The following is a 23,545-nucleotide window of genomic DNA, read 5'->3' on the forward strand; positions in this document are numbered from 1 at the left end:
TCCATCTCATGACCCTGAGATCAGGAGCCGAGCTGAACTCTTAGATGCCCAACCGACTAAACCACCCAGGTGTCCCTATGCCAATTTTTTATAAGCTACACCTCTCATTTGATATTTCTCTTAGTTTAGCTCACCTCAGTGACTTTTTTTAAACATTTTATTTATTTATTTGACAGACAGAGATCACACGCAGGCAGAGAACCAGGCAGAGAGAGAAGGGGAAACAAGCTCCCCAATGAGCTTAATCCCCTTCACCTATTTTTCTCATCCCCACCCCACCCCCCAGTAAGCAGCAGTTTGTTTTCTATAGCTAAGAATCTGTTTCTTGGTTCGACTCTCTTTTTTTTCCTTTGAGCATTTGTTTCACTTCTTGAATTCCACATTTGAGTGAGATCCTATGGTATTTGTCTTTCCCTGATGGACTGATTTCCTTAGCATTATACTCTCTAGCTCCATCCACGTCATTGCAAATGGCAAGATTTCGTTCTTTTTTATGGTTGGTTAATATTCCATTGTGTATACATATCGCCTCTTCTTTATCCCTTGATCAATTGATGGACACTTGGGCTCTTTCCATCCTTTGGCTGCTGTAAATAATGCTGCTATAAATAGGGGTGCACATAGCCCTTTTGAATCCGTGTTTCTGTATGTGGGGGGTAAATACCCCAGTAGTGTGATTGCTGGATCTTAGGGTAGTTCTATTTTTAAAGTTTTGAGAAACTTCCATACTGTTTTCCAGAGTGGCTGTACCAGATTTCATTCTCGCCAATACTTGTTTTTCCATGCATTTTTTAAGATTAGCCATTCTGAAAGGGTGTGAGGTGATGTCTCATTGTAGTTTTGATTTGCATATCCCTGATGATAAGTGATGTCAAGCATCTTTTTTTTAAAGATTTTATTTTTATTTATTTGACAGACAGAGATCACAAGTAGGCAGAGAGGCAGGCAAAGGGGTTGGGAAACAGGCTCCCTGCTGAGCAGAGAGCCCGATGTGGGGCTCGATCTCAGGACCATGGGATCATGACCTGACCCGAAAGCAGAGGTTTAACCCACTGAGGCACCCAGGTTCCCCTCATTCTATTTTATTTTATAATTTTATTTAATAATTGAAGTTATGGCGCACCTGGGCGGTGGAGTCGGTTCAACATCTGACTGTTGATTTCAGCTCAGTTCACAGTCTCATGGTTCTGAGATCCAGCCAGCACTGGGCTCTGCACTGGGCATGGAAACTGCTTCATTCTCTTTCCTTGTCCCTCCCCTCCCTATGCTTTCTTTCCCTCTCAAAGGAAAGAAAAACCAAAAAAACCGGGGGTGTGACCTACTGCAGTATTGGCAGTGACTCCATACTGATTCATCACCGCAGCCCTAAGAATGCTGCAGCAGGCCAGAGCTCCCAGAGGCCATGGTGTGCTTCCCAGATGTTCAGCGATGAGCCTGTATCGCTCGAGGACTGAGGCAGTCACCTAAGACAGGCCTAAGAAAGCCAGTAGAGACACAGCCCTTCCCTTCATCAAGTTCACAGTGGGTTTTACTGTTCCCTGGCAGGCAGACTATGAAATCCAGATGTGTGGCTTGTAGCAGATGAAAACATTTTGTCCATCTTCTTTCTTTTTGCTACCTGATCTTGCTTTGAGGCAATCCCACCCCACCATGAAGTGTGGTCTTAGGGCAGGTGGCAAACAGAACCAGGAAGGCCCATGCTCTGATTCCACCTCTGTGGCAGCCAGGCATGGCATGTGGCTCACAGTCTGTGCCCAGGGCTTTGACTCCAAAGCAGGGGCCCCGAGGATTGGGCGGTGGATGGTGGGGGAGGACATCCATCACTGTAGCCACTGTGCTGTGCTCCTGTTCATAGCACACCTGGCCACATAGCATTTCCCTAAGTCCTAGAGAGCCTGCTAATACGGTCTGATTTCTGCTTCCCACGCTTAGGGTCAGCTTCTGTCGTTTGCACCAAGATTTCTGGTGGATACCAATGTGCATATTCAAGCAGTGTCCTGGAGTACTGTGTATCACCCACCCCATCTCAGAGCCTCCTCCTTCTGGGCTACCTGTTACACCAGAGGACTTGGGATAATTCTACACAGGGTGTCCCAAAGTTAATCTACATTAACAATTGGCCACATCAGGGAAGAAAAATAAAACAGTTGTGCATCACATAAGGAAGCAAGCTGTGCCTTGCATGGGGCAGGGCCAGGCTCCCAACACCTTCCTGTTCATCTCAAAGAAACAGGGAAGTGCTCTGAAGCATTGTTCCCTCACTGCCAGGTAGAGCTTTTTGTCAAGGGCTATGACAATTGCTTGCTTTCCTAAATACACAGACTCATCTGGCAGATGTCCTGTTTCTGTGAATAGAGTTTTATTGGATCCTAGCCACACCTCTTTACTTAGCTGTTCTCCCTGACTGCCCTCCTGCTGTACAAGCAGAGCTGAGTCCTTGGGACACAGAGAGTCTAGCTTGTGAAGCAGAAAATATTTACTATCTGGCTCTTGATAGTAAAGAGCCAGATCCTTCACAGAAGAGGATCACCAGCTCCCAAACAAGGGCAGAAATCCCTAAAATAACCAAGAGAAAGGTTGTATTTCTGAGTGTCCATTTCTAGGTTGTTCACAGTTTCTTCCTGTTCATTTTTTTAAAAATATTTTATTTCTTTATTTGAGACAGAGAGCACAAGCTGGAGGAGGGGCAGAGAGAGAGGGAGAAGCAGACTCCCCACTGAGCAGGGAGTACGACGTAGGGACTTGATCCCAGGACCCTGAGATCATGACCTGAGCTGAAGGCAGATGCTTCGTGGAATATTACTCAGCCACAGAAAAGAATGAAATCTTACCATTTGCAACAACATGGGTGGAATGTGAGAGTATTATGTTAAGTAAAATACGCGGAGAAAGACAAATACTGTATTTCTCTCCTATCTGAAATCTAAAAAAAAAAAATAATAAGAAGAAGAACCCAAGAAACCCAAACCAACAAAATTAATCTCAAAGATACCAGAATAGATTAGTGGTTACCAGAGGAGAAGGGGGTAAATGGTGTGAAGGAAGCCAACTGTATGGTGATGCTTGTAATGGTGATCACACTGTAGTGTATATGGATGTTGAATTACAGAGCTGTACATCTGGACCTTACACACACACAGATATCTATATACATAGATATATAGATATAGATATATAGATACATAGATATGAACAGGGTGATGACTTAGTGATGTCGAGCATCTTTTCTAGTGCCTTTGGCCATCTGTCTCCTTTGGAGAAATGTCTATTAGGTTTCCTACACATTTTTTAATCAGGTTGTTTGTCTTTTTGTAGTTGAGTTGTATGAGTGCCTTATGTATTTTGGATATTAACCCATTATCAGATACACGGTTTGCAAATGTCGTCTCCCATTTGGTAGGTTACCTTTTCATTTCGATGATGGTTTTCTTTGCTGGGCAGAAGATTTTTTGTTTGATGGAGTCCCATTTGTTTATTTTTGCTTTTGTTTCCCTTGCCTTTGGAGTCATACCCACAAAGATGTCACTAAAGCACATGTCAAGGGGTTTACTGCCTTGGTTTTCTCCTGGGAATTTTACGGTTTCAGGACTTACATTCAAGTCTTGATTCATTTTGAGTTACTTTTTGTGTGTGGTGCAAGACAGTGTTCCAGTTTCATTCTTTTGCATGTGGCTCTCCAGTTTTCCCAACACCAGTTGTTGAAGAAACTATCTTTCTTCCTGTAGGGCCTGATTGGCCAGAGGGAGTCATTTTGTGTTTATGTAGTGAATTTAGATTGACCCCACCCCTCCCAGGGGAACTTACTAGCAAAGTCTAAATACAAGGGCGGCTCAGGCCAGGTGAATACATCCAATCCATGGGGAGCAAAGATATCTACTAGGGTAAATTGAAATTCAATTGGCCACCTGTGTGTGGGCCGGGCTCAACCACCTCTATAAAAGCTGGTCTGTGAGGGTGCAGAGGGGAGCAGGAGGAGTCAGAGTAGCTGGTAGGGGTGTCATTGGGAGCAGCCTCGTCGCCTCGAGCAGCAGCAGCAACAGCAGCAGCAGCGCCGCCCCAAGCAGGAGCATCAGCAGCAGCAACAGCAGTAGCGTCGCCCCAAGCAGGAGCATCATCAGCAGCAACAGAAGCAGCGCTGCTGCAAGTAGCCTTGCCACCTCAGACAGTGTCGCCTCCGGGAGCAGCCTCTCAGGAGCCGACGGTGCAGCCTTGTCAGGAGCAGCATTGCTGGGAGCCTCGTTGGCTGTGGCCTCGTCCGGGGAGCAGCCTCGCCAGGAGTGGCCTGTGGTACAGTGAGGGTGGGGCAGGGAGCCTCCAGGAGGGACCGCAGGGTCTGGGAGGCGGTGGCCCCCAGCAAGGCTCGGGCACCTACTGGTCAGTTTGGTTTCTGATGCATGGCGCGAAATAAAGCTTTGCTTGATTTTTTCTTTGTGTCAGTCTCATTCCTTTGATCACAGACCCTAACACTTCCATTCTATGTTCTTGGTTCCTTTGTCATCAGAGACAAATTGTTCATATATGTGTGGGGCTTATCTAGGCTCTCAGTATGTTCCATTCATCTGTGTGTTTGTGTTAGTGCCAGTAACATACTCTTTAACTACAGCTTTGTGATGTAGTTTGAAATCAGGGACGGTGATACCTTTCGGGATTTTTTTAATTTTATTTTTTTATTTTTTTATAAATATATAATGTATTTTTATCCCCAGGAGTACAGGTCTGTGAATCGCCAGGTTTACACACTTCACAGCACCCACTATAGCACATGCCCTCCCCAATGTCCATAACCCAACCCCCATTCCCCCAGCAACCCTCAGTTTGTTTTGTGAGATTAAGAGTCACTTATGGTTTGTCTCCCGCCCAATCCCATCTTGTTTCATTTATTCTTCTCCTACCTCCTACTCCCCCACATGGTGCATCTCCACGTCCTCATATCAGGGAGATCATATGATAGTTGTCTTTCTCCGATTGACTTATTTCACTAAGCATGATACCCTCTAGTTCCATCCACAGTGTCTCAAATGGCAAGATTTCATTTCTTTTGATGACTGCATAGTATTCCATTGTGTATATATACCACCTTTCTTTAGCCATTCATCTATTGGTGGACTTCAAGTTTGGCTATTGTACACATTGCTGCTATAAATATTCGGGTGCACGTGTCCCTTCAGAACACTACGTTTATATCTTTAGGGTAAATACCCAGTAGTGCAACTGCTGGGTCATAGGGTAGCTCTATTTTCAACTTTTTGAGGAACCTCCATGCTGTTTTCCAGAGTGGTTGCACCAGCTTGCATTCCCACCAACAGTGTAGGAGGGTTCCCCTTTCTCCGCAAGCTCGCCTGCATCTGTCATTTTCTGACTTGTTAATTTTAGCCATTCTGACTGGTGTGAGGTGATAACTCATTGTGGTTTGATTTGTATTTCCCTGATGCCGAGTGATGTGGAGCACTTTTTCATGTGTCTGTTGGCCATCTGGATGTCTTCTTTGCAGAAATGTCTGTTCATGTCTTCGGCCCATTTCTTTTTATTTTTTTAAAGATCACTTTTTTATTTATTTGACAGACAGAAATCACATTTTAAGTAGGCAGAGAGAGTGATTGGAGGAAGCAGGCTCCCCAATGAGCAGAGAGCTCGATGCAGGGCTCGATCCCAGGACCGTGGGATCATGACCTGAGCCAAAAGCAGAGGCTTTAATCCACTGAGCCAACCAGGTGCCCCTCTTCTGCCCATTTCTTGATTGGATTATTGGTTCTTTGGGTGTTGAGTTTGCTAATTTCTTTAAAGATTTTGGACACTAGCCCTTTATCTGATATGTCATTTGCAAATATCTTCTCCCATTCTGTCAGTGGTCTTTTGGTTTTGTTAACTGTTTCCTTTGCTGTGCAGAAGCTTTTGATCTTGATGAAATCCCAAGAGTTCATTTTTTGCCCTTGCTTCTCTTGCCTTTGGCGATGTTCCTAGGAAGACGTTGCTGCGGCTGAGGTCAAAGAGGTTGCCGCCTGTGTTCTCCTCAAGGATTTTGATGGATTCCTTTCTCACATTGAGGTCCTTCATCCATTTGGAGTCTATTTTTGTGTGTGGTGTAAGGAAATGGTCCAATTTCATTTTTCTGCATGTGGCCATCCAATATTCCCAACACCATTTATTGAAGAGGCTGTCTTTTTTCCATTGGACATTCTTTCCTGCAGTGTCGATGATTAGTTGACCATAGAGTTGAGGGTTTATTTCTTTTTTTTTTTTTACTTCATAAATACAACTTTTATTTTTTAACCCTTTACCAATATTCTGGTTCTTTTTTTTATATATATACAGATAATTTTTTTATTTATTTTTATTTGCTTATTTACAGCATAACAGTGTTCATTGTTTTGGCATCACACCCAGTGCTCCATGCAGTACGTGCCCTCCCTATTACCCACCACCTGGTTCCTCAACCTCCCACCCCACCCCACCCCCCTCCCGCAGCCCCTTCATAACCTGAGGGTTTATTTCTGGGCTCTCTATTCTGTTCCATTGATCTATGAGTCTGTTTTTGTGCGAGTACCATGATGTCTTGATGATGACAGCTTTGTAATAGAGCTTGAAGTCCGGAATTGTGATGCCACCAACGTTGGCTTTCTTTTTCAATATTCCTTTGGTTATTCGAGGTCTTTTCTGGTTCCATATAAATTTTAGGATTATTTGTTGCATTTCTTTGAAAAAGATGGATGGTATTTTGATAGGGATTGCATTAAATATGTAGACTGCTTTAGGTAGCATAGACATTTTCACAACATTTGTTCTTCCAATCCAGGAGCATGGAACATTTTTCCATTTCTTTGTGTCTTCCTCAATTTCTTCCATGAGTACTTTATAGTTTTCTGAGTATAGATTCTTAGCCTCTTTGGTTAGGTTTATTCCTAGGTATCTTATGGTTTTGGGTGCAATTGTAAATGGGATAGACTCCTGAATTTCTCTTTCTTCTGTCTTGTTGTTGGTGTACAGAAATGTAACTGGTTTCTGTGCATTGATTTTATATCCTGACACATTACTGAATTCCTGTACAAGTTCTAGCAGTTTTGGAGTGGAGTCTTTTGGGTTTTCCACATATAGTATCTTATCATCTGCAAAGAGTGATAGTTTGACTTCTTCTTTGCCAATTTGGATGCCTTTAATTTCCTTTTGATGTCTGATTGCTGAGGCTAGGACTTCTAGTACTATGTTGAATAGCAGTGGTGATAATGGACATCCCTGCCGTGTTCCTGATCTTAGCGGAAAAGCTTTCAGTTTTTCTCCATTGAGAATGATGTTTGCGGTGAGTTTTGCATAGATGGCTTTGATAATATTGAGGTATGTGACCTCTATCCCTATGCTTTGAAGAGTTTTGATCAGGAAGGGATGCTGTACTTTGCCAAATGTTTTTTCAGCATCTATTGAGAGTATCATACGGTCCTTGTTCTTTCTTTTATTAAAGTGTTGTATCACATTGATTGATTTATGGATGTTGAACCAACCTTGCAGCCCTGGAATAAATCCCACTTGGTCGTGGTGAATAATCCTTTTAATGTACTGTTGGATCCTATTGGCTAGTATTTTGGTGAGAATTTTCGCATCTGTGTTCATCAACGATATTGGTCTATAGTTCTCTTTTTTGATGGGATCCTAATCTGGTTTGGGGTCAAGGTGATGCTGGCCTCATAAAATGAGTTTGGAAGTTTTCCTTCCATTTCTATTTTTTGGAACAGATTCAGGAGAATAGCAATTAGTTCTTCTTTAAATGTTTGGTAGAATTCCCCTGGGAAGCCATCTGGCCCTGGGCTTTTGTTTGTTTGGATATTCTTGATGGTTGTTTCCATCTCCTTACTGGTTATGGGTCTGTTCAAGTTTTCTATTTCTTTGTGGTTCAGTTGTAGTAGCTTATATGTCTCTAGGATGGCATCCATTTCTTCCAGATTGTCAAATTAGTTGACTAGAGTTCTTCATAGTATGTTCTTATAATTGTCTGTATTTCTTTGGTGTTAGTGTGATCTCTACTCTTTCATTCATGATTTTATTAATTTGGTTCCTTTCTCTTTTCTTTGTGATAAGTCTGGCCAGGGGGTTATCAATCTTATTAATTCATTCAAAGAAACAGCTCCTAGTTTCATTGATTTGTTCTATTGGGGTTTTTTTTGTGTTGTTTTTTTTTTTGTTTCTATTTCATTGATTTCTGCTCTGATCTTTATGATTTCTCTTCTCCTGCTGGGTTTAGGGATTCTTTCTTGTTCTTTCTCCAGCTCCTTTAGGTGTAGGGTTGGGTTGTGTATTTGAGACCTTTCTTGTTTCTTGAGAAAGGCTTGTACCGCTATATATTTTCCTCTCAGGACTGCCTTTGCTGTGTCCCACAGATTTTGGACCCTTGTGTTTTCATTATCATTTCTTTCCATGAATTTTTTCAATTCTTCTTTAATTTCCTGGATGGCCCATTCATTCGTTAGAAGGATGCAGTTTAGCCTCCATATATTTGGGTTCTTTCCAAATTTCCTCTTTTGATTGAGTTCTAGCTTCAGAGCATTGTGGTCTGAAAATATGCAGGGAATGATCCCAATCTTTTGATACCACTTGAGACCTGATTTAGGACCCAGGATGGGATCTATTCTGGAGAAGGTTCCATGTGCACTAGAGAAGAATGTGTATTCTGTTGCTTTGGGATGAAAGGTTCTGAATATATCTGTGATGTCCATCTGGTCCAGTGTGTCATTTAGGGCCTTCATTTCCTTGTTGATCTTTTCCTTGGATGATCTGTCCATTTCAGTGAGGGGAGTGTTAAAGTCCCCTTCTATTATTGTATTATTGTTGATGTGTTTTTTTGATTTTGTTATTAATTTGTTTATATAGTTGGCTGCTCCCACGTTAGAGGCATAGATATTTAAAATTGTTAGATCTTCTTGTTGGACAGACCCTTGGAGTATGATATAGTGTCCTTCCTCATCTCTTATTATAGTCTTTGGCTTAAAATTTAATTGATCTGATGTAAGGATTGCCACCCCAGCTATCTTCTGATGCTCATTATCATGGTACATTGTTTTCCACCCCCTCACTTTAAATCGGGAGGTTTCTTCGCATCTAAAATGAGTTTCTTGTAGGCAACATATAGATGGGTTTTGTTTTTTTATCCATTCTGATACCCTGTGTCTTTGATTGCGGTATTTAGCCCACTAACATTCAGGGTAACGATTGAGAGATATGAATTTAGTGCCATTGTATTGCCTGTAAGGTGACTGTTACTGTATATTGTCTCTGTACCTTTCTGATCTACTACTTTTAGGCTCTCTCTTTGCTTAGAGGACCCCTTTCAATATTTCCTGTAGAGCTGTTTTGGTGTTTGCAAATTCTTTCAGTGTTTGTTTGTCCTGGAAGCTTTTTATCTCTCCTTCTATTTTCAATGATAGCCTAGCTGGATAGAGTATTCTTGGCTGCATGTTTTTCTCGTTTAGTGCTCTGAATATATCATGCCAGCTCTTTCTGGCCTGCCAGGTCTCTGTGGATAAGTCTGCTGCCAATCTAATATTTTTACCATTGTATGTTACAGGCTGCTTTCAGGATTTTCTCTGTGTCACTAAGACTTGTAAATTTTACAATTTATTAGGTGACAGGGTGCGGACCTATTCTTGTTGATTTTGAGGAGGGGTTCTCTGCCCCTCCTGGATTTTGATGCTTGTTCCCTTTGCCATATTAGGGAAATTCTCTCCAATGATTCTCTTCAATAGAACTTCTGCTCCCCTCTCTCTTTATTCTTCTTCTGGAATCCCAATTATTCTAATGTTGTTTTCTCTGATGGTGTCACTTATCTCTCGAATTCTCCCCTGGTGGTCCAGTAGCTGTTTGTCCCTCTTTTGCTCAGCTTCTTTATTCTCTGTCATTTGGTCTCCTATATCACTAATTCTTTCTTCTACCTCATTTATCCGAGCAGTGAGAGCCTCCATTTTTGATTGCACCACCTCATTAATAGCTTTTTTGATTTCAACTTGGTTAGATTTTAGTTCTTTTATTTCTCCAGAAAGGGCTTTTACATCTCCAGAGAGGATTTCTCTAATATCTTCCATGCCTTTTTCGAGCCAGGCTAGAACCTTGAAAATCGTCATTCTGAACTCTAGATCCGACATATTACCAATGTCTGTATTGATTAGGTACCTAGCCTTTGGTACTGCCCCTTGTTCTTTTTTTTTGTGGTGAATTTTTCCGCCTTGCCATTTTGTCCAGATAAGAGTATATGAAGGAGCAAGTAAAATACTAAAAGGGTGGCAAAGACCCCAGGGAAAATGTGCTTAACCAAATCAGAAGAGACGCAAATCATGGAGGGGAGAAAGGGGATAAAAAGAGGTTCAGAAAAAAAATTAAAAAAGAAAACAAATAAAGAAAAATATAAAAATGAATATATATATATATTAGATAAACTAGTTAAAAAACGTTAAAAGAGAAAAGGGTAAAAGTTTAAAAAAAATTTAGCAGAAGAAGAAAAAAAAATTAAATTTACCACAAGACTAAAGTATCATGGGGAGAAAGCCATGAGTTCTGTGCTTTGCTTTCTCCTCCTGTGGAATTCCGCTGCTTTCCTTGGTATTGAACCTGCTCTCCATGGTAGGTTAAGTTGGTCCTGGCTGGATTTCTTGTTGATCTTCTGGGGGAGAGGCCTGTTGTAGTGATTCTCAAGTGTCTTTGCCCACGGCGGAATTGCACCGCCCTTACCAGGGGCTGGGCTAAGTAATCCGCTCGGGTTCACTTTTGGGAGCTTTTGTTCCCTAAACGCTTTCCGTAGAGTTCTGGAGGACGGGAATGAAAATGTCGGACTCCCAGTTTCTGGACCAGAGGATCCAAGAGCTCGGAGCCCCACTCCTCAGCACGCCCTCAGAGAATAGTGCCCAATCACTACCGTCTCCCTGGCCTCTGGCCGCGCTCTGAGCTCATCCAGCCTGCGACCGGTTCACGGTAACCCCAAGGTGAGAACTCACTCCTTGGCTTGATCTCTGTAGCCAGCTTCCCCATTCTAATACCTGCAAGCTCTGCAACACTCAGACACCCCGATCCTTCTATGACCCAGTGGGACCTGCGGCCACACTGATGCTGTGTGGGCTTCACCCCGGTTTAGCCTCTGGAGCGATGTCCCTCAGTTGAACAGACTTTTAAAAGTCCTGATTTCGTGCTCCATTGCTCTGCTGCTTGTCGGGAGCCAGCCTCTTCCCCGCCCCCCACCCCCGCATTCTATTTCCCGTCGCTTTGGATTCATCTCCGCCAGTTCTACCTTTCAGAAAGTGGTTGATTTTCCATTTCGAAAATTGCTGTTCTTCTTCTCTTCGATCTCCTGTTGGATTTGTAGGTGTTTGCAATGTTTAGATAAGGTATCTAGCTGATCTCCTGCTACATGATGTAGTCTCAGCCTGCTACTTCTCCGCCCTGGTATTCAGCCCCTTGTGGGGTTCCCTGCTCATGGGGCTGTCTGCCTCTGCCTCTGCCCCTCTCCACTGCTCATGGGTGTGCGCATGTGCGTGTGTGTGTGCGTGCGTGTGTAGGTCTCTCTCTCAAAAAAAAAAATCTTCAAAATAAAATAAAGTCTCCCAGTTCATACCCATTAGAAACCTAAACTATCTAAAATTGTCCCTATAGTTTGGAAGAGTTTATGATTTGTACATAAATACTGAGGGTTTTCAGCTGCCTTACCCAATAAAAAATACCAGATGAAGCCACCTTAGACTTCCTTCTTCAGGAACAGAGAAAAACAACTTGGAATGACCCGGTCTTTTTTTTTTTTTTTTTAAGGAGGCTGCCTGGGTTGGAGAAGTCATGCAAGGAATTCTGTGTCAGAGCACAAGCATCCCCCTTATTTCCACTCCACAATGCCCTTCATTACACATGCCTGTGTTAGATGGTGTTCTAGATCTGAGAAGTCTCTCATGCCATGAAGTCAGGGAGTGGTGGGTTTTCCAGAAGAGGGATGCAAGAGTCTACATACCCTGAGTTTCAAAGGATACGTTTCTGCTTGTGCAAAGAGCTAACCGAATGAAAGAAACTGATGGAACACACTTAAATTAGACATGAAACACATTTATTAGCTGCAACCCTCAGTTTTCCTTAAAACAGTAATCAGCCACTGTTACATATCTTCCTCCATGGAAGCAACAGCTCTGCACACAGAACTAACCACATACCAGCAAGTCATGATTTGGAGAACAACAATAGAAAAGATTAGGATAGCTTGTTAAGAAAACATTTTCCCCAGGCACCTTGATTTGTTCTGGTTTTCTCTCAAAGAGCTCAGCGGACGACTACCTCATAGGTTGATCCTCTTTCCTTTCACCAGCCGCACTCTAAATCTAAGCACATCCTGGAAATAAAACCTAGCACAGTCAGTTGAACACAGGGATCTGTTCAGCACGAGGCAAAGTAGATTTCTAGCATCTACCAACAGTTAAATTGGAAAAACTCTGCACAGTAGTCCTCTCAACGGGTAAATCAATGATATTCTAAGACTCCAAATAATGTACTTGCCCACATCTAGAATAGTGTTGACCAACCTAAGAGAGCAAGTCCCCAGAAGGTCAGCCTGTGTTATTTGGTGCTGCTGTTGCCCACAGGTGTCTTCAACTGGCTGAACACAGTGTTTGGTCACAACAGTCCACACTGCCCCTTGTCCTGCATTCCTTTAGACACTGCCCCATTTAGAGTGATCTACTCCTAAGTGCAAATGATGGCATGAGTCATGGCTTGATTTGGTTTTTTTTTCCCCTTTGTTCTTAATAAAACAATTCAGACTTTTTTTTCTTGTTTATTTTTAGCCAATAGCTAGAGAAGGTGGAAGAAACGGTTTTGGAATTGGACCTGACTCCAAAATGTAGCTCTGTCACTTACATCACTCAGGCCAGCCTCTTGGACTTTTCACGTTCTCCCTAAGAGGGCAGAGTGAGGGGTTCCTGGGTGGCTCAGTAAGTTAAGTGTCCGACTCGGGTCATGATCTCAGGGTGCTGGGTTCGAGCCCTGTCTCAGGCTCCTCGCTCTATGAGGAGTCTGCTGGAGATTCCCTCCCTTTCCCTCCTTTCTGCCCCCACTTGGGTGCACTCTCTCTATCTCTCTCAAATAAATAAAGAGATCTTTTAAAAAAAAGTGAGAGTGGAATCCATCAGAATCCTAGAGGAGAACATAGGCAGTAACCTCTTCGATATCAGCCACAGCAACTACTTCCAAGTTATGTCTCCAAAAGCAAAGGAAACAAAAGTGAAAATAAACTTTTGGGACTTCTTCAAGATCAAAAGCTTCTGCACAGCAAAGGAAACAGTCAACAAAATCCCACGGAATGGTTGAAGATATTTGCAAGTGAAAGTACAGACAAAAGGTTGATATCCTGGATCTATAAAGAACTCCTCAAACTCAACACACACAAACAGATAATCATATCAAAAAATGGGGAGAATATATGAATAGACACTTTTCCAATGAAGACATACAAATGGCTATCAGACACATGAAAAAAATGTTCATCATCACTAGCCATCAGGGAGACTCAAATTAAAACCACATTGAGATACCACCTCACACCAGTTAGAATGGCCAAAATTAGCAAGACAGGAAACAACATGTGTTGGAGAGGATGTGGAGAAAGGGGAACCCCCTTACACTGTTGGTGGGAATGCAAGTTGGTGCAGCCGCTTTGGAGAACAGTGTGGAGACTCCTGAAGAAATTAAGAATAGAGCTTCCCTATGACCCTGCAATTGCACTACTGGGTATTTACCCCAAGGATACAGATGGAGTGAAAAGAAAGGCCATCTGTACCCCAATATTTATAGCAGCAATGGCCACGGTCGCCAAACTGTGGAAAGAATTAAGATGCCCTTCGACAGATGAATGCATAAGGAAGAGGTGGTCCATATACCTGATGGTGTATTATGCCTCTGTCAGAAAGTATGAATACCCATCCTTTGTAGGAACATGGACGAGACTGGAAGAGATTATGCTGAGTGAAATAAGTCAAACCGAGAGAGTCAAGTATCATATGGTTTCACTTCTTTGTGGAGCATAACAAAGAACATGGAGGACATGGGGAGATGGAGACGAGAAGGGAGTTGAGGGAAGTTCGAAGGGGAGGTGAACCATGAGAGACTATGGACTCTGAAAAACAACCTGAGGGTCTAGAAGGGGATTGGGGGGGTGGGAGGTTGGGGGAACAAGGTGGTGGGTATTAGTGAGGGCACATGTTGCATGGAGCACTGGGTGTGGTGCAAAAACAATGAACACTGTTATGCTGAAAAGAAAAAAAAATAAAGTGATATATGTTTAAAAAATACTTTTTTAGGACTTTGAGCAAACAATAAATTTCTATTATGGTTGAACATTATAAAAAAGTGAGAATGACTGATGCGTTGGGATTTGGTGAAGAAAGTAAGACTAGAGATATGAAAGAGCTCTCATTACTCACAAAGAACTACGTAGCAGAAATTAATATCATTATTCTAAGTAAAGCTGAGGAACTATATCTGCAAGACTAACATTTTCAAATAAATACAGGTGGGGCACTAGGGTGGCTCAGTCCATTAAGCATCGTTCTTTGGCTCAGGTCATGATCTCAAGGTTCTGGGATCCAGCCCCTCATTACATTCCCCACTCAGCAGGGAGTCTGCTTCTCCCTCTCCCTTTGCCTGCCGTCCTTCCTGCTCACCCTCTCGCTCTCTCTCTCTCAAATAAATGAAATAAATACAGAAGGCAATCACTTACCACAACCTGACAAACCACAAACATAATATATTCATTTCTATCCTGATTTAAAATTCAGAGTGTTGCACGGAAGCCCCACTTGACAAAATATGATGCATTTTAAGCACTGGACCAAGGGAGAAGGACAAGATGGTCTACCAACTACAGTGTGAAATGAGAGCCTTTGCAGATATGGGATAGAGTCATAGATGCTAAAGGGAGAAGGGGCAAGGGAGAAGTCAGATTCTTAAGCTGGGATGGAGTTTCAGAAGATGACTCCTCATGGCACAGTAGCTTAGTGCTGGTGTATGGTACTCTTCAGAGTACTGGAAGGCTCTGAAGTTATCATGATACTTGGTCTCCTTGGGTTTTCCCCCATAGGAAATGAATGCATTTATGATTAATGCAAATTAAATCATAGGATCAGGTTCTTGGTTCAGCAGCTAAAATGGACTCATTTACAAAGTCAAATGCTTATTTTTGCTTTGACTACAGTTTGTTTGGTGACCATCTTCATCAGCTTTGAATGTTCTAGTTACAAAGAATTTAAAATTGATGTGTATTAAGTAGAAAGGGGAATGCATCTATCCCCATTGATAAGCATCAGAGGTTTCTGAAGTCTGCTCCATGAAACTCCAGATGTCAACTGACCGAAATGAAACATGCTTAGGAATGGCTTTCTGGGAGTCTCCTTGCATTTGTAGATATGTAAATACTCTGCCCTATACGAATAAAGGAGGCCTATGGTTGACAGCCTAAGCCTCTAACTTTCCTCTGTGCATTCAGAAGGTAGCCTTTGTCCTTCACTTGCTCTTCTCCAGATCTGTTTTCTGTTTCTACCTGTCCATCCTGGAACAGAATAGCCTGCATACCACAGGGTGGCCAAAGACATAAAAAAGCACGGGGTGCCCAGATGCCCCAGCTGGGGAAGCACGTGCAAGCTGAAATTCACTGTCATTCTTAGTAAGTCTCAGCAGTGCTTCTGCAAGGCGCCCTAAACAAAGCACATTATCCTTCTAAATTACAACAGGTATAAGAGTTGTTAAGCATCTGAAGAAAAGAAGACAGAAAAGTCTTAACCTATCATCTCAGAAAAACATACCTGCAGCCTGGTGTCATCTGAAATTCCATATAATTTTTTTGCCATCTCTGAAATATCCCTCTCAACGACTTCTTGACTGGTGCCTTTCACATCAATGTAGTGGCAGTCTGCACTGGCGAAATGGCAGGAAATTGCCTGTGCAGAGTGACAGGGTTAATACTGGGAAAAACCCATTCCATTAACACCATTAACGGAACAGGGAGACTTCTTTTAGAAAGTCAGCTCTTTCACTCAGCGTTTGATTTCTAGAATGTTCCATGCTGTCCTGTATTAGTCTCCTCAGGGTTCAGTATCTTTTTTTCCCCAGGTACAGTTTAAATCTGACTGAGAAATACAAGAGGTTTTTAGCTCCCTGCAATACTTGTTTGTAAAAGGGGCGGGGAACATAATGACATGATAAGAGGACTTTGTAACTTTTTAACATGTGATTTTTCTAGTGTGTGGATGTCCTCAAGTCCTAAATAGGCATGTGTTCCAGGGTTCTTCACTATTTTCTTAGTCAGGGAAGTTAGTTACTCAGTTAAGTTTGTGGTGGGTTGTCCTTTCAATGGCTACGGATCATGAAAACAAACAAACAACTACCCACAATAATACCTTGCGAAGGACAATAATATACACACTACCCCCTTTGAAATAAAATGGACACTTTGAGTCCAATAGCATCACATACGATCCCCATCTTGTTTCTGTCTGAAGGTAAGATGGAGGTTAGTTGTTTCTCCCCATTCTTGAAAAAGTTACAAGCTAATCTAAACTTAAAACTCATTGTCCTAGTTTCAGGTTAGTTCTCTTGAGGTGACTGCCTACTGGACTGCCTGCTTTACCCAGAACATTGAATTTCCATGCAATGGAGTCAGAAACTCCATTTCCCACAGAAGCCCCCACGCCATGCCAAGGAGGAATGACACCAGAGGACAAAGAGGGAAAGGGCACACCCATATACAAGTGTTTTTTGTATTTTTTTTAGGGTTCATAGTTTCCCAAATATTTAACTAGTTGAAAAACTATTGAAAAGTTGCAAAGTTGGGGTATTATCATTCAAAATACTTGGGGTGTTTTACATTATATAAGTTTATTTTCATACAATAATCATTTCATACTCAACTTTTTAACATGGAATCCTTCAATATGTAGTTATCTTATCTCAGTTTATGATCCTGATCATGTAGCACGTGTTATAACGTTCTGACTCATGTAAACTCTCAGATTATTGTCTCGGTTTCCTCTTTTTATACACACACATACAGATAAATTTCCATTTTTCATTCCAAGTTGAATTTTCGGGCTAAGGATACATGGTAAAAGGCACAAATTAGGGGCATCTGTGTGGCTCAGTTGGTTAAGTGTCTGCCTTCAGCTCAGGTCGTGATCCCAGGGTCCTGGGATTGAGCCCCATATCGGGCTCCCAGCTCAGTGAGGAGCCTGCCTCTCCCTCTCCAGCTCCCCCCTTGCTTGTGTTCCCTCTCTCGCTCTCTCTCTCTCTGTGTCATAAATAAATAAAATCTTTTTTAAAAAAAGGCCCAAATTAGTGAAACTCAGGAACACTCATATTATTTATGTCACTGTGGCTATACCGCCTGCTTACACACTTCTGAGGGCTATGCTGGTGGAGAGTCCGATCTAGTTTTTATTTACAACCCTGGCATTGTGCCCATCATGGATATTTTTTCTTTGCTTTGCTTTTTTTAATTGTTCTGTTGGTCACCATCATGTACATCATTAGTTTTTGATGTATTGTGCCATGGTTCATTGTTTGCATATAACACCCAGTGCTCCAGGCAATCTGTGCCCTCCTTAATACCCATCACCAGGCCCACCCAATCCCCCCACCCCACCCCCTGCCCTTCTAAAACGCTCAGTTTGTTTCCTGGAGTCCCTAGTCTCTCATGATTCATCTCCCTCTCTGATTTCTCTCCCTTCATTTTTCCCTTCTCCTAATGTCTCCATGTTATTCCTTATGTTCCATAAATAAGTGAAACGGTATGATAATTGACTTTCTCTGTTTGACTTATTTCACTCAACATAATCTCCTCCAGTCCCATCCATGTTGATGCAAATGGTGGGTATTCATCCTTTCTCAAGGCTGAGTGATATTCCATTGTGTATATGGACCCCATCTTCTTTATCCATTCGTCTGTTGGAAGCCATCTTGGCCCTTTCCACATTTTGGCAATTGTGGACATTGCTGCTATGAACATTGGGGTGCATGTGGCCCTTCTTTTCACTACATCTGTATCATTGGGGTAAATACCCAGTAGTGCAATTGCTGAGTCATAGGGTAGCTCTATCGTTAATTTTTTGAGGAAACTCCACACTGTTTTCCAAAGTGGTTGCACCCATGTGCATTCCCACCAACAGAGTATGAGTGTTCCCCTTTCTCCACAACTTCTCCAACATTTGTTGTTTCTTGCCTTGTCGGTTTTTGCCATTCTAAATGGTGTAAGATTCTGGAGGATTCAGAGATACCACCTTACATCATGGGTATTTTTTCAATTAATTTTGATTTTCTAAATACTGCCCTAAAATTTCATTGAACTTGAATGCTGAGGGGTTGGTTTTGTTTTGTTTTGTTTTCTTGCACCTTTCTCCCACCCCCATTACATTTTGATCCAGAAGAGTGTCTTCTTGCCTCAACTTCATCATGGCCCTGTCAACCTGATAGAAATATGAAGGAATAGAAGATGAAACCTGGAAACTAACCCTTGACCTCAGGGAGACAGTGGTAGTTGGTGTGAAAAACTAGAAGGTTTCACTCAGCCCCCCAAAACCCCCGAATATTGAGTATGGAGAGCCATGTTATATGCAGAAATGTAAGTCCACAGTAGTGTCAGATCTGTTGAATTTTTGAGACGTGAGAAACCTGGGACTATGAGAAATTTTGTCAGTTTTAAATCATTAGGTGTTTAAAACATTCAGAAGCTAAAAACAAATTGTGGTTCTCAGGCATGAAATATATGGCTGCCTGTGAAATATGAGGTCTGGGCAGTCAATTCAGAACGTTTGCATAGAATTGATAATGGTTTTCCAAATAACAAAGCTATTATAAACTTTCCTCTTATGTGCTTACTATGAGTTATACACATTCCAAATTTTATGATTTGTATATGCCAGTCATTGTTTCAGCCTCCAAAAACACAGGCTATGGGCTCCCAAGTATGTTCTTCCTCTGAAGCAATACTATGAATGTTCATAATTCATTATCAGCAGGATTACGATCCTGAGCTCCCCTGGCTTCTAACTGACATGAGCAAAAAAGCATGAGGTAGCAAATAGATTTCCTGATAAATAAACCAGACTAAATGCCAGTTTCATTCAATGTCACAAATCTCATAAAGTTTCACATATCTTGGCATTTTTGTTTCTAATGTATTCATCGTTGGAAACTACAGTGATATGAATGCATACCTTCCGGTATCCTTGAGTTCTGTTCCGACCAGATCCATGGATGAGCAAAGGATGAAAGAAAACAGTGTCTCCCTTCTCCATCACAAGATGCACTCGGGGGCAGTTTTCATCATAGTCCTGAATCCCGTAGAACATTATGTTAACTCCTCCCTAGAACACATAAGAGAACCAAGACTATATTTGAGGAGCCCAATGATTAAGAATTTTATCAATGCCTCATTAGTAAAAGCAAAGGTTTCCTAAGTTCTGCCAAGAGAAAGACACAAAAAGATTCTTAAAAGCAACTGTGAATATACAAAAACTTCTCAGACATCTGGTTGTAAAAATCATGGATTTGGGGGAACCGAATGAAAAATATGAAATTTCTACTTATACTTCATTACCAAATTATAAATGAAGATCTAGACCAACTTTGCATTTTGCAGTTAACATGGGAGATCCCCTTTCCAGCATGAATCTGTAATCACACTTTCCCAACATGATATTCTTCTCCCCTGGAACTTTGCCTAAATCATTCTTCTATTATTCAGGAGTACCTCTGGGAAGCAAACTATTTTCTCAAGCCAGAAGAGAGAAAATGTTCAAGTTTCCTCAGCTCAGAAAGCACTCATGAGTAAAGAAAGAATAAAGAAAGAGTAGTAAAGAGAGTAAAGAAAGAATAGTAAATTACAACACTGTGCTTTTTTAGAACTACTTCCAATGTCAGTTATTGCTTTAAGTAATGGTTACAGGGGCACCAAAATATCCCAGCCCCCTTCATAAGACTGTCCCAAATTCTTCTGAGGGAAGGATTCTTTCCTGCTGGACTGTGTTGGGACTTTCATCCAGTGTATTTCTCTCCTGGCTAGGTGGATATGTAACCTATGCTAAGTCAATCTGACCTCCCACTGTCATCACTGTGTATCTGAACAGAGGATCGATCAAAGGCATTGGTCATGGTCAAGGTTCAACTGCCCCTACCAAGTGCCCCATCCTGACTTCCCACTGACACACTCCCACTTTCCTTCTTACCAGAGTCAGCCAGCCTTTCCATAGACTCAGCGTGTGCCTCTGACCCTCCAAGACACACTCCTTGGCTTAAGTCAGCCACAGCCCACTTCCACTGCCTGCAACAAACTTTCCCTAAACCTCAACTCACTTTTTCCATAAACCTCAACAGTTTATGAATCTCACAATTTCAGATTTTGTATCAGAATCCAGACTCAAAAGATTTTCAATTGGCACTAATCCTCAGTGTAAGAATTCTAACTAATTGAGACAGAAGTCCTGAAAGCCTATTCTTTACTTCCTACAAAAAACCCACATGCATTCTTCCCACCTGAACAACACATGCTCTTCTGGGGTTTTCAGACTTTATTAGCTTTTTTTTTAAGATTTTATTTATTTATTTGACAGACAGAGATCACAAGTGTGCAGAGATTCAGGCAGAGAGTGAGGAAGAAGCAGGCTCCGCTAAGCAGAGAGTCCGATGCAGGGCTCGGTCCCAGGACCCCAGGACCGTGACCTGAGCCAAAGACAGAGGCTTTAACCCACTGAGCCATGCAGGCACCCTGAGTCTTTATTGTCTGAGCCTACAACACTCATTGTCTCCTCTCTGGTTTCTCTGCCTCTGGACTCCTCACCTCCAGTACCTCCTGCTCTAGATCTCAAGATGATCATTCTTGAAGAGCCGATTTGATCTCACCATTCATGGGTTCAAAAGCGTTCAATAGTTCAATCAATAAACCATGCAACAGGCAGGCAATGGAATGCTACTCATCCTTTCCCAGAGTCTTTGCTGGTCTCTCTAGCAGGGAGGAAATGATTCCTCCGTCATCTTTATCCTAAGATCTAGCAATCAGTGGGTAAGAATTACTTGGCAGCTGATAAAGCCATCTGGTGTTGTGGGTGTTTATGTCTGACCTCTGAAATGAAGCTTGATGATTTTAGATCCTATACAGCACCTACCAGAGATGCCCACAGTGGTCAGCTTTCCAAAACTTGTTGAAAGAAAAATAATTATTCTACCTGACATCTTTGAATTTTCCCTGATCCTGGTTCCAAAACCTAAAACACTGTTTTGCTAAGAAAGGAAACGCCATCTCATTGTTAAAGTTCTGTACTTAATTTGATTGAAAATCAAAACAATAAATATTCTGGTTGCGATTTATCTTCTAGGGGCACCTCTGTGTCTCAGGGAGTCGGGTATCAGATTCTGGATTTTGGGATCAGGATATGATTTCAGGGTCACAAAATCAAGCTGCATGTTGAGCTAGTGCTCACCAGAGTCTACATGTCTGTGTTCTTCCCCGTCTGCCTCTCTTGGCCCACGCCACCTCTCATAAGTATCACGACCAAATATCACGAGCTGCCTCCCTTGATCCCTGTCTCTCTCTGTGATTGACTCAAATAAATAAATGAATAAAATCCTAAAAAACAAAGGAGGAAAGAAAGGGAAGAACGAAGGGAGGGAAAGAAGGAAAGAAGGAAGAAAGGAAAAAGAAAGGAAAGGAAGGAAGGGATTTATACCTCCCACTTGGGATAAGCATGTGGCTTCAGGTCGCCTTTGTGACTGCCTGGGAGCACACACAGGCAGCCATTGTTCCGGTCGATGTGCTCCATGGCTGTCCAAACACCAACTATGTTATTGCTGGGCCTGATGGGGACATAGTACAGATCCTGATGCAAGGGGTGGCGGGATGTCTTCTTGTCTGAAACAGAACCTGCTGTTAAACCACACTTAAACCTCATAATTCATCTCCTCTGCCTGAAAACTAGATCAGTGACTATCTCTCCAAAACTCAAAGACGTGAAACCACACTACAGACAATCAGCCTGGAGAGATAAGCACCAAATTGGAATATCAAATCAACAGGGTGACTCTAGATCCTACACTTTTTTTCTGGATTTCTGACAGCCAGGGATTCACACCATTCTCTAGCAACTCATAACATGTTGTGATCTCTATTGGGCCTTATTCCTTTGTAACTCTGGTTTGTGCACAGAGCCTAGTACTCAAAGAAAAGTTTGGTCAACTGAAGAGAGTAACCAAATTTGAGGTGCCCTCTTAGCCCTCTAAGTGGCTGATACAAACACTATCAAGTGAAGAAATTAATAAAAGGCTACCAAGAAGTTCTTCCCAGAACTAAGAGCACTTGGTGGACAGTCACTGTGTAGAATCAGAGATCACAGAACCACATTTACGTGGTTCCCTGTTTTGCACTCTGAACTTGGTACTGTTCCCCTACGCCCAACCCCGACGTCTCTAAGCAAGACATCCAGGGTAGGAGAGATTTCATGGTGCTACACTATAGGCTAGTCACAGAAAGCTCTCCTGGCCTCTTTTTCTCCAGAAAAAGTGGAAAACAATAAAGAATTCTGAAGGACCAATTTATTACTACTACTAGAGTAGAATTACTCATCGTGGACCAAAAGCTGTTGGCTTTAAAAATGCAGAATCTTGGGGGTGCCTGGGTAGCTCAGTCAGTTAAGCATCTCTTAATTTCAACTCAGGTCTTGATCTCAGGGTTATGAGTTCAAGTCCCATGTTGGGCTCCATGCTGGGCATGTTGCCTACCTAAAAAAAAAAAAAAATTGTTTTTAGTGCAGATTCCTGGGTTTTAGCTTCCAGATCAGTTTCTCTGGGAGTGAGATCTTAGGAGCTACATTTTACCAAGCACAAGACATTTTAAGTCAAGTGATGTATGTGATTTATAAGAAAGCTTTAATTTTGATAATAATAATATCTTCAATCAGGAAAACAGATTTCACACCATCATTGATGAGAATAGTTAACAAAGCTTAGGTATGATAATTATAATAATAGGAGCCTATAGTATATAACAGTCATGTTTATTAAACCAAACTTTTGAGCAGCAAGCCAGTCAGTCATCCGAAATCCAACAATAACCCTACAGTTAACATCTGAAATCACTATTCTACCTCACTATTGTTATGATGTATGCTATTTTAAGATAAATAAAAGGTCATATATATTTAGTTATCCAAATTGAGCAGTTACACACACAGCTAGAGTTAGAACACCTTAAACTCTCTCTTTTCCTCTCTTTTTTTTTGGGGGGGGGAGGCTTCTCCATAACAAATAAGAGCCCTTTACCAGAATCTGGAGGTTTGTTTATCAGCATTGTATGCAGGGCCACAATATCAGGTCCAGTGAAGCACTCCACATATTTCAGAATCTAAGGGGAAAGAGGAAAAAAAGTTTGACGAGAAATCCAATGCACAAAAGTGGCACAAAGTACAATTATCTGTACAAGAGCCAAGATGCCTTTATTCAACACCTGCTAGGAGTGCCTGGGTCGCTCAGTCAGTGAAGCTTCCAACTCTTGATTTCTGCT

General features: G+C 42.0%; 1 protein-coding gene across 1 annotated transcript in view; it reads right to left on the reverse strand.

The window, feature by feature from the left end:
• Positions 1 to 12,176: 12,176 nt before the first annotated feature.
• LOC123946784 (phytanoyl-CoA dioxygenase, peroxisomal-like) overlaps positions 12,177 to 23,545 on the reverse strand; it is a 28,798-nt gene continuing 17,429 nt past the window's right edge. The window contains exons 5-9 of the mRNA XM_046012527.1: positions 23,305 to 23,386; positions 21,717 to 21,898; positions 19,209 to 19,358; positions 15,804 to 15,938; positions 12,177 to 12,340 (exon numbers count right to left, since the gene is read on the reverse strand). Coding sequence (XP_045868483.1) covers positions 12,287 to 12,340; positions 15,804 to 15,938; positions 19,209 to 19,358; positions 21,717 to 21,898; positions 23,305 to 23,386 — 603 coding nt within the window. The 3' untranslated portion in view covers positions 12,177 to 12,286. The remainder of the gene's footprint in view (positions 12,341 to 15,803; positions 15,939 to 19,208; positions 19,359 to 21,716; positions 21,899 to 23,304; positions 23,387 to 23,545) is intronic.

This window comes from Meles meles, chromosome 7, assembly GCF_922984935.1.
Source record: "Meles meles chromosome 7, mMelMel3.1 paternal haplotype, whole genome shotgun sequence".
NCBI lineage: Eukaryota > Metazoa > Chordata > Mammalia > Carnivora > Mustelidae > Meles > Meles meles.